The 14,162-nt window shown below is 43.5% G+C and overlaps 1 protein-coding gene across 1 annotated transcript; it reads right to left on the bottom strand.

Moving 5' to 3' along the window:
- Positions 1 to 849: 849 nt before the first annotated feature.
- Positions 850 to 12,405, bottom strand: rgma (repulsive guidance molecule BMP co-receptor a). The gene is made up of 4 exons (XM_056417416.1): positions 11,949 to 12,405; positions 7,879 to 7,994; positions 5,763 to 6,274; positions 850 to 3,749 (listed from the first exon to the last, which is right to left on the bottom strand). Exons 1-4 carry the CDS (start codon positions 11,960 to 11,962, stop codon positions 3,045 to 3,047), a joined length of 1,347 nt encoding a protein of 448 aa, XP_056273391.1. The 5' UTR covers positions 11,963 to 12,405; the 3' UTR covers positions 850 to 3,044.
- Positions 12,406 to 14,162: the final 1,757 nt, after the last annotated feature.

Genomic DNA, 14,162 nt, shown 5'->3' on the forward strand with positions numbered 1-14,162 from the left:
ATAACAAATATTAATAACCCTATTCCGTTATATTTGACAGGGGCTAGTCTAGGATTTGCGTGGCCAGACTGAAAAGACAAAAATCATAATGCGTCTCTGGATTAAAGGGCTGTGTGGCGTCTGATGTAACGTTACCATGGGGATATTTCTGTTACCACAGCTACGTTTTCATCTTATTTCTAAAAAACTTTTCTCTTTCAGAAATGGGTTTCCATATGCATGAGATGTGAAAAACAGGAATTCTGGTGATTCTGAAAGCCAATAAATAAAACACATTTTAAAGATAATTTGTAATTGCTGGTAAATTAGGAAGATGTTTTACATTTACGTCAACCTTGGAGTTCTCAGTTATAGAAAAACACACACTTTTAACATTTCAAAGTATCTAGACAGCTCTCACTCAAAATGTTAATCTATGCCTGTTAATTTAACATGTTTATAGATACTATCTCAAATAGCATATATTGATCATGTCAACATAATTCTAGGGAAAGTATTTAATAAGATTTCCTCTTGTATGCTACAGTAACAGACGCATACATCTGGGATATCATTTCTTAATCATGACACGTGTGCATGAAGCAGACACGTTTGGCCTTCTAAAGACATTGTCGTCCTTTATAACATTTGTCTGCACAGAAAAATGTTATTTTATTTATACAAAACTTACATTTGTACTAAAACTTTTTATTTTTTATTATTAAATCAAGACTTTGGGATTATTCTTTGGACGTTTATTCCCATTCACCACCCCATTTTTCCAGCAGGGGGCAGTCCAACACTGGGTTATGAAAATAAACTAAATTTGAACAACCGCTCTCACAGCAACTGAGACAAGAGGGCAACTCCTTAACAAGACATTTTCTTTTATTCAATAAATAATTTACATTATAAACAGCTGGCGTGTGGCACCACATTTGCTCTACTTACAGTTTGATCTTTCTGGCTTTTCCCATTGAGCAATATTTTTTTTAAACTCTTTTCTACCATTACAAGTCTGACACAGAAATTCAAACCAAATAAGCTAAATGGTAAAGAAAACATAAAGTGCTTTAAACTCAAAAACATGAACGGCACAGAACACGTTCTACATTCAGTTTCTAGATGATGTGGACTGCATTCAGCACGTGTTATTTAAAGTGATGACAACCAGCAGTGTCTCACTTACTCCACACAGAACAGGGGAGTATACTTTATATCGTAAAGAATATTTTGTTCTGTGCCGTTCATGTTTTTGCAAGAAATCCCTTTTTCAAATCATAAAAGGTTCACATTCACCAAAATGTACAAAAACAGGAGTGATAAATCCAAAACACAACTGGTAATATACAAATTTAAACTCACAAAACATATGTACAACCTCACATTTCAAATGTAGAACCATATACTGTAAAAGTCACAACACAACTGATATCTATTAACACAAGATTCAACATTACAATCATTTGTTTGTTTGACTTTTTTGTTGCCGTCCGGCTGCACCATTACATGTTCCAAATAGCAGTAGTAAGGCCTGCCAAATACTTCAGTGTAAAAGGATAAATGGCCGTAAAACTGTGCCAGAGGAGTAACTGGATCTACATGGATGACTTGCACATTACCAGATGCTGCAGCTGAGCGCCAGAGTTCAAATGGAAAGTTATCATGAAACACAAGAAAAGCAAAAGGTGCGACAGCTAAAACCAAAACTAAATGCTGGTTTACAGTGTTACTGTAATGCAAACTTCACCAACACACACAGGTTATATGTACAGTTAAGAATCCCCCGAATGTGAATTGTTAAACACTGAAAGATGGAAATTCAGCTGTGAGGGAAATGTTGGCACATGGGCTTGTTCTTTGGCAACGACTTAAGCCATAAAGTCACGTCTCCTGCCATATGCTTATCATTTATGCACAAGGTCAGCACACTGGCAGTCCAGAAAATGCTAAACTGACTAACGGCGACGTCTCGACAGCTACGACCAACAGTATCGACACCACAGACTTGAAATGGAGAGTTAAAGTCACTAAATGCTCTTGAAGAGCCCTCGAAGTGCGACGGGTTGATCTACATTCTGTAAACGCTACGAGTCCTCAGCTAACGTTGTTCTTTTGCTTTTCTTGTTACATTCACTTTACAGACGTAAAAATACGAAACACCGTCTGACCAGCACCCGACCGATGGGGTGGAAGTCGTCTGTATGACACTGAAAAGAGATCTTTTTAATAAAATCCGCTCCTAGGCGGCTGAAGACTATCGACAGATTTTTGAAGCGCCTCATCTTTTCTATTTCTAAAATGTTGGGTTCCACAGACATGGGAAAGATTTCTCCTGGACCCACAAACACACTAAATTAACCACAGATGCAGAGTTCTGCACACACATCTGACTAATGCACACCCACCCACACACACACACACACTCACACAGACACACAATTGTATTACAATGTGACCCATTAATCTCCACAGCAGACAACTGGAGACGCTGCTCTGAGATCCTTTTGGCTGAGTGCTTCTTCCAAAAGGCTCCGGCTTTTCCGAAGCTGGAAACTAATCAAACATAGAGCTGCTTCTGGCCTTCGGTTGACAAAAGCTCCTGTCAGGTCCTCTCGCTTCGCCACATGAGCCACGCAGAGCTTCACTGGCTCGGCACCAATGAGTGGATCAGGAGCGGAGGATCAGCAAACTCTTCTTTCTGCAAAAGATCATCTTGTCCGGCTTTCCCAGAGGCATGCGGGCCCGGTGAGAATGTGGGATTTAATCCGAGGTGGATATCCTGAGCTCCGGGGCAGCTGGGCTCTCTCAGCGCTGCTCTCATCAAAGACCAATCCTCTGAACCAGCTAAACACATGTGATGATAGGTGGGAGCACGGTGACCTCGACGTGTCATGAGACCAAAGTCGAGACGTGACGATCCTACTAAAATGAGACTCTGGGCTGGGAGGACCCTACTGGCAAGCCACCAGTCAAGTCACAGAACCAGAGCCAATGTACGACGTGGCAATGGGACTCAAAACACTCACAGACAGATACACCATGAAGAGACTGTGGTCAAGCAACTAGAGATGAACTGTGCAACATTCAACCCACAGGAAGACCGCCAGGACGTTGAGGAAGAGGAGGGACCGAAGGCCTTTGCCCTTCTGGCCTGAATTACTCATGAGAGTGTCCTTTTCAAAGATGTGGTACCGCTCGCTGTTTGAGTGGAGCATCTTCACATCCTCCAAGGCGTAGTAGGCGGCCATGGTGAAGTTGATGTCTCCAGAGGAGAGGAGGTCGAACACGCACGACTGAAAGTACAGGTCCTCCACCGGGAGCCGCTCTTTGCACTTGGCCTTGGCCGACTGGTAGGTAAACCCGTGCGCCGCCGGGCCGCCCCGGGTCCGGCCGGCGCTTTGGGCCTCCGCCGCTCGAGTCTTGAAGTTTCTGAAGTCGATGCGCTGGTTGGCCGGACAGCCGTGAAGACACAGGTACAAGTCCTGGTTATCGCCTTCCTCCGCCGAGTTCACCACTTCCTCCGGCATGCGCACGGCAAAGGTCAGGTAGCGGCCGACCTGCCGGACCACGATGGTTGTTCCGATGTACCGGGCCTGAATCTCCACATGCTGCCCGGGAACCTTCTCCACGACGCGCAGGGTGTTCGCTCCGTGCCGATCCCCTCCGTTCTTGGAGCCGTCTGCGAACGCAGCCGGCAGCTCATCCGTCTCCGCGTGGAACATCTTCTGGTCCACGCATTCCTGGAAATTCTTGAAGATGATCGTCAGCTGCGAGAAAAGAGACACAATAAAAGACATTAGTCGCGGCGCTTCTCTGGTGACGTAGGGAATCCTAGTAAAACGCAGTCAATGTAAACATCCGATTTATAAAAAAAGGGAAGTGCCTACACACTTGCATTAAGGAACAAGTTTGTGCAATATGTGCCATCCACCCCACTTAAGTGTCATATTTCAGCACTGCATCGGGGAGGCCAAGGTAAACGCCCTCGAAAAACACGAGTCTCGGCCATGTAAAATCAGGCCTCAGTTTGCAGACACAAAGACGATCCATTCATAGCGCTGACAAACCTGCCTGTGAACCCCAGAACTATGCTCCAGGGAGTGGCGTCGGGCCAGCGCACAGCGATATACTCTGCAGCTAATTAAGGGAGACCGCTCACGACTCGGCAAGCTTGGTTTCATCAGGACACCAATGAGCCATTGTTGGAGCGGCGGTGCCAGGAAAAGCCCAGGGACCGATGTGTGCCGGCTTGGGCCAGAGGACGGAGGGAGCCTACAGAATACGCCATTAGCGTGACCGTTTATCTGCCGCACCGGTTCGGTCTCCATTCCACCTTCTCTCAGGGAACAGTTCCCATCTACATTCACTTGTTTTTTTTCCCCAGGGTCTTTTTCTAAAGCTTTTAATGAAAACAAACAAAAATGCCTCCATTATCCCTCCATCAGAATGAAGATATAAATAACCAGACAGTTTTATTCGCTGGAGAAAGAGCTCTGCTATTGCAGATCTTTCAGCGGATGGGCCTTGTTTGCACAGGTGGCATTGGCTCTTGCCTTGTTTTCCCTTTGTCCAGAATCAAGATCTTAAAAACGGTTGTCTCATGTGCTTCCAAGAACAGCATTATAAAAATGTCATTACTTTAAAAGCTAAAAGAAAACCAAATACTTCATAGAGTATCATTAAGAAACCTTGATTGCTGAAAATTAAACTTTCGACAAAAGTTCATAAGGACAAATGATCTTGCTGTATGCCTCAGGATAAATACCTCGCTTATGAGACTCTGCAAAGTGGCTGAGGTCCATAACCACGACAAATACTCAGACGTCTCGGTTTTTTTACCTCAAGTTCTACTGAAAGCCATTTCGGGGCCAGACGTCCCAAAGAACCCTCGTACCATTAAAGTAAACAACAATAATGAGGAATGCACTGTTGATAATGCTATAAAAGAAGATATCTCATAACGTAGTGGTAATGTGTGCAGTCACGAGCAGACGCAACATTTCCTAACTTAATGGCTCAGTGTGGACGAGCCCGAGTGGCCGAACGTCAGTGTGAGCCGCCCACTGAGAAAAGGGAGAATGGAGCCTCGTGTTAACATCTGATGCAGCGCTGCTGTTTTAAAACTAACATATGATGTATAAAGCATATCAAGATCTTTGAGCTGGGTTTGTCTTCATTGTGGACCTCATCGAAACACGAACCAGAGTCCAGAGTTTGACAAGAGAAGCACCCCACAGCAGCTCCGACTGGCAGACCACATGAAAGAGAGACTCATACCAACCAAAATATGAACAGTAAGTTGATCTGTTGCAACCGACATGTAAAATCAATGTAGCAAAGTGCAACTCATGATCATCTACATTATTTATGAATTTGTCGGTTTTATGTTTTTCGCCTAGAAAATGTGCAAAAAATGTTTCTCAATTTTCCAGAGCGTACATCTTCCAGTTGCTATTTTTTTGTCTGAACAACAGTTGAAAGCAGCTTCTTAAATGTGACAACGTGCTGCTTTTTTGAATTTTATGTGTCAGTAAACTGAGCGTTTGAGTTTTTTGACTGCCGGGTCGGACAAAATTAAATATAATATAAGTTCAGCATGGAATGTGTGACGGACAATTTTCATCGATTAACAGAGAAATTAATCAGAAGATGAGTCGATAAATGAAAATACTTGTTAGATGCAGCCCCAAGTAGATTTGAAGTTTGATCCCGAGTTATTGTTTTGGAACCAAGACGACCATATCGCCCATGCATACAGGACGAAGAGAAGGGATCCTCACCTTGGTTGTGGCGGTGGCCAAAGACCCGGGCACCACAGGAGTGTTGGTCACCTGGACCGACAGGTATTTGTTGTGAATGAGCGGCCAGGCTCCTTCCACCTTACATGTCTGGAAGTCGTCACCGAATGTTCGGAGGTGTGGATCTCCAAAGAAGCCACAGTGGGTGTAGTTGGGCGGCGCTGTGTTGCGAAGAAGACTCCGCTCATAGTGGCAGACCTCCGGGCCATCGGAGCGCTCCTGGCTGTCAGGCAGGAGCGGCGGAGGAGGAAGAGGTATGCGGGCACGTGGTTGGGATGTCGGCCCCTCCTTGGAGCAGTTGTGTTGGCTCATTAGATCCTCGATGCCATGCTGGGCGGAGTGGTAGGCCAAGTCGCCCCTGCAGGTTCGCGCAGTCCGCCGCACACATCCGTTGTACGCTCGCAGTGCTGTGCAAAACTCCTCCTCGGGTCCAGAGCTTGAGGTGGAGGCCCAAAATTCGGAGTTACACTTGAGGATCTTGCACTGCAGACTCACTGTCAGGGAGGAACAATAGACAGTTTGAACAAAAAGCAAACCAGAGGACCCCATGTCATTTAGAAACATGATAAAGACACAGAAAAAGGCTTTAGATACACTTTGGCTGTTAGCGATGACACTTAATCACTTAATCGAAAAACAAGAATTATCAGTATTTCCAACTGTGCTTTAATGCCCACGCAGGCATTGTAGTTACTATACATGAAATTAAGCACATGTATTAATAACAGTGGGATCTCTTATATGGTGTCACAAACTTTGTTTTGCCTATTATCTCGATGGCCTCTTGTCATTATACATATTTACTGCCAAGATTTGTTTGTACATTTAAAAAAGACAAATAACATAATGCCTATATGTAACATATTTTCACAGCATGAAGGACTTATTTTGAGAATTAAACGCAGGTCTGAACATCCCTCTGGTCAACCGTTGACCCCCATGGGCTATTGGTTAGTGTCAAAGTTTGGGCATCTTAATCCACACCTGTATTGATAGTAAACACTGCCGACAGTAGAGTGTTGTCCTCAGCTTTATCGCTACATCCTGTCGACACAATGGTCTTCAAACATTTAGACCTTGTTGTCGCACCATGTTTGACTAGTATTACCTTTGACTAATAAAACACTTATTTGAATAGGCTGGGAGAAGTTTCACCAAGGAGGTTGTCAAGGAGGGGGGGGAGGGGGTATCAACACTTTCAAGTTTTAAACAATAATCCTCCTGAAAGCTTCACTACCGCTCTCTCCAATGTAATGTAATGCTACATTGACACTGCAATGGTTCACTCAAACTTTGAAGAAATCTTCAAAAAAAGGGCTATTATAGTGGATTTTTGGACATATGCATTGCAACAGGGGCATTCAAACCATAAAGAGAAGTTATTTAAGTTGTAATGGCAGCAATTAAAGCATCTCAAAGTGTTATTCCCTGCTTATCACTACCCTAACTTCAAGTTTGAAAAAGAGGCATGTGCACCATCCCCCAAACACAAGCAGCGTCTGGGCTGCACAGCTCCAGGAGCAGCTCTCACTTTGTCTGCAGGAAACAAGTGAAAAACACCGACTAACGTGTGTCATCCACATTAGTTTTCATTTCCAGGCCTGTTATATTTTCCAAAACTTCAACCTTTTCCATAAGTAAAAATAAATAAATCAGAGTAATCTAGTTTCTTGGAGATTGTAATCAACATTGTATTAATTAAATGTCAGTCCGACTGATTTGCTGCGGCGACTTTTAGTTAAAGGTTACATCGCTATATTTATAGCAATTAGCAATATTATAGCAATATTGTGGCGTAGCAGGCAACTGTAGTTCAGTTATATTACCATGAAGACATTTCGGCTGATAAATAGTGAACGAACCTGGCAACTTTGTTGTTAAAGTAGTTTGTTAAGGCTAAACACAAGCTGCGTTATGATTCACGAAGTTCAACCATATAATTCAACATAACTGTATTAACTTTAAGTAGTTTAAATCCGTATCAGGGAAAACATAACAGTGGGTTGAATTTTTATTTTTATTTTAAAGAAAGGAAAAACAAAACACTTTACTCGAAAACTTTTTCTCTTGAATGTAAAAGTGAGAAGCAGCTTCTTACCGGAGGGGAAGAGCGAGAGGAACACCGCGAGGACTCTGCACACGTCAGGCGCCGAGGGTCTTCCTCTTTTCCCCATAACCATCCATCCAGCTCGGGGTCGCACTTCACTCCTCTCCCTGCTCAGCCCGGATGAAGGAAGGAGAGAGGAGAAGAGTTAGAGCCACCGAGTCCTCGTTGGCAAAACCCACAAAAAGTCCACTAAAGATGTCTGAAGTCCCGTCATCGCATCACGAGCTGCTGAGAGCTTGTTTAACGCCGAGTGAGCTCGCGAACAGTCCGCGCGGGGCCGCCGGCTGAGAGCAGCCGGGCGATCCGTCTTCCTTTTAGGGAGTGTCGGGAGGGAGCTGCCTCCGCGGGCCGGCGCACAGCCTGAACCAATCAGGGCTGCCTGTTCTGCCCTTAAACCCCCTCTCCCAGTTTCAAATTACAGCTCAATGTGCGGACTTGTTCGCCGACTGACCGATTCCTCCGCGACCCACAAAGTGGTAGTTAGTGCGCGCCGCCGCGTGTGACGGCCTGATGTGGGGCTGAGATCACAACAGCCACCTCTCTGTGGAGGGGGGACCCGAGACAGGAGAGCAGTGTCATCCCTCCTAGCAGCGTGCGTGCGTGCGCGCGGGCGCGTGCGTGCGTGCGGAGGTCAACGTGGGGGAAAGAGGTGGGTAACGACAGCGTGCAATATCAACGAGCATTACCTTTATTCTCACATAGCTGTAAATGATCTGCCCCTCATATCAGCATTCATTACCGTGTTTATACCTGCGGTACAATAGTGCAGTGCTTAAAATGGTGGCTGCAAGCCAAGTTGCCCTTTTCGCCCTCTCACTGGTGGGTCATTTAATCCACACAGCATTATGTAATGTTCTAGTGGAGATCCTAAATGTTCTAAATATGCACATTTTGCCAAACTGAATGTTTCATAAATGTGAACAAAATGATGCACATGACACCGGGAATATTTCCATTAGATGACATGTTGAAGCCAGATGTGACGTTTTAGGATTGAATATTTCACTCAGTGTAAACATCACGTATGGAATTGGAACAAGGTGTTTTGTGTTAGGCCTGCCACCAACAATTATATTTATTATTGATTACTCTTCTTCTTATTTGACATATTATTTATTTTGTCTACATTATAAAATGTCAGGCGATAGTGACGTTTAGCCGTCACGATTCCCAAACGCAGACATATTCATCCAACCAGCAGTCCAAAACCCATATTTAGTTAATACATTAAATACAAAAACATTAAATATTCCTGTTTGAGAGGGTGTAACAAGCAAGTATTAAGCACTTCTGCTCCAAAAAATGATAAATCAATTATCAAAATAGTTGCAAATACATTTTCCGTTGATTGGCAAATTTCTAAATTGCCTGATTGTTTCAGACACTGTCAGCTGGACGAGGGGTACAAATAAAAAGGGGGAAACTGGAACTGGGAGGACCTTAAAGGGTTATACAACAACTGAATAGCAATTAGTGGAAGTAAAGAAAGCACAATTAAAATCCATCCAGCATTTAAAAACCCACATGGTGAAATATGTCTGTAATTATATGACAGTGACAACTCGTTCTTGGTTGTTAAATTCCCCCCCAAAAACACCAAGAACATGAGCGGTGTGTTCTCAATGATACCTACAGCGTTGGAACGGCCATTGTTCTCTTTACTCTTTACAGAATAAGTCCTCACTGAAGAAATTGCTAGACTTCAAAATAAGTTGTTCTGCGAAAACAAAGAAATCAGTAAAATAATGAGTTTCTCTAGTGTCATTATCACTTTGCAAATTAACACCATCGTGCACAAGTATCTCTAAACATCTATTATTAAAGAACCAAGCTTAATTGTCACTATTGTGTGGCGTTACCCAGCATATAAAGATTTCACTTGCAAAACAAACCATGATGCCAAACCCCCCAACAGCATGAAGCCATACTCGCAGTACACATATACGCAGGTCAACATCAGCAATGGGAAAGGAATTTAAAGTCAAACTAAGAATGCAGGACATGTAATTGAGTGGGCCTCTTCCAATGTATTTTAGTCTAAAGGATTTGAACACATGCGTAGTACCACCCTCTTTGATTATCGCTGCTGCTTTCTACCACCATTTACAACAAAATACTAGCACACAGGCGGCTGAACACTCAGGTTATGGCTGCCTCTAAAGTGTTTTTCCATACTATGTGAATGTCTTTGTGAATGCTTGCTGTCCGTCTCGTGGATGATGGATACGTTCCTGTACAATGAGGTCTGAGCCTCCACATGTTTTCAACAAGGGTGGCACTGTGCCCACTGACTACCAGCTCCAACACAACGTGAATCCACATCTAAAATGAATGACTGCAGCTGAAAGGTATAAATAATGCTGTGAAGTGTTTCGATGGATTGTGGAATGTTTTGGGGCTTGTAGCGGCCACAGTGTGTAGAGCAAACACAGGAATGAAATGTTCCTGCTGGTATGGAGATATCTTTAAATGTGTTGTGGACTGTTCACATCACATCTGGAAAAAAGATGGTGCAGATTGTCGGTTTGAAACCTGTTGCTTGAATTGTCTCTTTATAAACAATGAGCTGATGGTTGGTTGTCGTTACATTTCAGGCAACACAATCGTGACAATTAAGCTTTGGTCTTATTAATAGATAGTTTGGATTCTACAATCAATTTCTTCAGTGAGGATATTCTGTTAAGAAATATCTGATTTTAATTACAGAGTCAATGATTAGTTGATTATTAGATTAGTCAATCAACAATTTTGAGGCAGAAATGCCAACTCTTCTCTGGTTTCAGCTTCGCAAATGCAACAACTCACTAACCTTCTCCGTTTAAAATCACTGTAAAAATTAATGTATTTGTGTTTTTTGCCGTTTGTTGAAGTATAGAAGAAATATGACCTCGTCATCTTGAGCTCTGACAAATTGTGATGCCATTTCTGACTAATTTGGGGAGATTTTATAGACTTAACGATTAAATCAATAGTGAAAATAATGATTAGCTGCCGGCCTGCAGTCACATCAAAGGCACATTTGATCAGTTTGATTACACCACCGACCAAAATGAGGTTCAGCTTCTTCCCCCCTGTAGCCTTTTCTCGTCAAGCGTTTGCTATCATCTATATGTTCGCCTTTGGATGATAGTTTTAGTGTCCAATCAATCCAAAGATTGTTTGATTGCTAATTAATTTCATGAGTTTTACTAATTTATCCTCCAAAGGGGACTATAAGAACGCTTTACTGGAGATATTTCTAAAGACACATCCCTCCAGGTCATGTGCTCCACATGTCTGTGCCAGGTAAAGATGACATCATTTAACAGTAACACATATCCATAAATCCAGTAGATATGATCTTTAACTCTCTGATATCACCTGTCAAACCTGACACCATTTTGACATGTTCATACATTAAATATAGTGTAATGTACGTAATATTGGTGACGTGCTTCATCTATTCTTCACAGTTAAATTGTGCACTATATATATTTTATATCATCTGTACTGATGGTCACAGCGGACTGATCCTCTTTTCCAACAGATGGCGCTTGTTATGAGCGTTGATATGAAACCTCAAATCATGACCCAAACGCACATGGCATTAAGAGGACAACCAAACCTGTCATTAAATGTGAGCTTTATGGACAGCTCGTTTATTGGTCTAATTACATGCTGTCATGCAATTGGGATTCAAAGGGTGTAAATGTGCAGCCAGCAGGCGCATTTGTCCTGTTGCACTGCCCGAAGAAGACCATTCTTCCCATTCCATGTCAGATAATAGAAGTATAGCCTCAGAGCTATTTCTGTTTGGGAGGAGCTGATCAATGCTGACGTTGAATAGCGCTGCATACTTTAACATTTAAAATAAGTTAAGTGAATGCAGCTTTTTATGAGTCAAATCTTGAGTGACAAATGGTTAACGTCGTTAATATTGTAGAACTCAAGCATGTAAAACTATTTTAGGACACGGAGATACGGTTAACATCTCCGCAAGCTCAGCAAAAACACGGCCGAGGCTCGTGCGTAAAATATAATCGGTTGACATTCTAAATGTCTCGAACTAAAGACAAACCAACCTTGGCGACTGCATGGGCTCTCCACGACTCGGGAGTCCTGCAGGAACCCGCAGGACAGCGACCAGGAGCGAGAGAGAGCAGACTCCGAAAAACAAATATCCCTCTGGAAGAGAAACTCGTCCAGTGTGTCACTGTAATCCGAAATCAAACGCACTCACTGGCTTTCTGAGTGTTAAATCCGCAAATCTGCACATGATGTCCACCGATCTTCGTCTCCGTGAAATGAAAGTTTTTCTTTTCTTCTAATTCTTCTTTTTAGTTGGGATTCATTTAAAAAAAGACACTTCTCGCGCACCCGGGGGACTCAAATGTCTGCAGCCATGGTTTAACTCATTTGACTATCGGTCGATCGGAAAGGAGACATCAAGTCCAGTAATTGCCCCCATCCGCGCGTTGAATCCAAAGTGTTAGTTATGTTCGACGTCAGGGAGAGAGAGAGCCCCGAGGCGAAGCTGCTGCTGCTGCTGCTGCTGCGCACCGCCGATCTGCTGTCTGGATGTTGTGAAATGGCTCGTTAGAAAGTGTGAGAGACAATGATCGGCTCTGCATGACGCCTCTGGGAGCCCCAAATCTCAGCTGTGGACCCCCCCCCCCTGTTTTTTCCCCCTTCTTCTTCCAAGTAGGTGTTCTCTCTATGGGAGACAGGACTCCTCAGATTAGAGTCTAAAAACAGTGAGTTGTAGGCTACAATGTTATTTTCTGTGAAAGCAACTGAAGGTAAATAGCCTACGTAATGTCAGCTTCCACTTGAAGCGCATGCCATTTTCTTCATATGTGCCCTATTTGACAACACCATGTAGGGCTACATTTAAAACAGGACCGAATGGCTACTTAACTTACACTTTTGTGTGTGTGTGTGTGTGTGTGTGGGTGGGTGTGTGTGTTTAGGGGGGGGGGGATCTACTCCCTCACCAGATAACCTTTAGCAGACCCTCATCTCTGCAAATCACAGGTTGGAAAAAGACAAATCCATAATAATCAGGATTTAAGGAGGATCAGATGGACAAACACTTTGCATCGGGGAGGAGGGGGGTGGGGTATGCTCAAAGGCAGAGAGGGTTGCATGGAGGCTGCACCTGTGTTTTAGGATCAGACTGCATGCACGAAAATACCACAACCTCCCCACCCCCCCCCCTCCCCCCTTCCTCTTCAGCTTTTCCAGTCTCCACTATGTACAACGTAAGTGGTTCTCTATGCTCCAGTTTTCGTCTGATCAGGAAAATCCATCACACCAGGGAAGGTAAAGACTTTTAGTAGGCTATCTGACTGAAACAGCAGAGTGAACATTGAGCCAATGTTTCTAACTGTCTGCCAGGTTGATAATGTGCATGTCCAATTAAGCAGAAAGCAGAGCTGTGGTTAAAACCCCTGTGGTTTCACCTTCTCCCAACGCGGATGTCGTGGACTTTGTTATCATGCAGCTAGCGGACAGAACTGTCACATTACATCATCCCTTTGTGCAACCAGCAAGAAACTGACCCCTGTAATCCACTCGTTTACTATCACAGCCCAGTCCTGCTTGGTCCAGATGGCCACTGAGAGGCAGCATATTTTACATTGATGTAACATAAGAACATGAAAGAGTGACACCCCGGTGTGAAATGAATGGTTTTGGAGGTGCCGGATGCCGGCCACATCTCAAACACAGCTGGTGCAGTCGCTGCCTTGCTGAGGTATTCTGGTGAGTTAACACAACAGATCTGCTTTACATATCACCAGATTAGTAAAACACTTGGACTTCTTTTGTTCAGTGTCTGCTTCATTTTACAGTAGAAATCATTGACAGTCAGCCATGTAACTATATGCAGACTCAAATGAAAGACGGCGATGGCTACCATTGGGGCTCTTTGTGATTTCCTTTATTAGCCTGCGGTTTAGTCCTTTATGAAAATATGTTCACCTCAGGTTGCCACAGCAAATAAAACAGAAACAATCTGCCACAGAGCATTACATACATAGTATTCCTGTGAGACCAATGAAAAAAAGATTTAAAGTTTCTTAATCCTGGTCGAGACACACACACTTTCCTGAGGCACTCAATTATAGGAAGTTGCTAAGAAAGTTCTGCAACATGACAAATTATGAATCGCAAACTGTAAAGGTGCAACCAACGTATTCAAATTGTGATTCACTTTCCGGTCATCAGATCATCGCATGCTGTACACTGTAGGATCAAAAGTTCACTCTTGTCTTCTTATTACAAGACAGTTATGA

Source organism: Pseudoliparis swirei, chromosome 6 (assembly GCF_029220125.1).
Source record: "Pseudoliparis swirei isolate HS2019 ecotype Mariana Trench chromosome 6, NWPU_hadal_v1, whole genome shotgun sequence".
Lineage (NCBI taxonomy): Eukaryota > Metazoa > Chordata > Actinopteri > Perciformes > Liparidae > Pseudoliparis > Pseudoliparis swirei.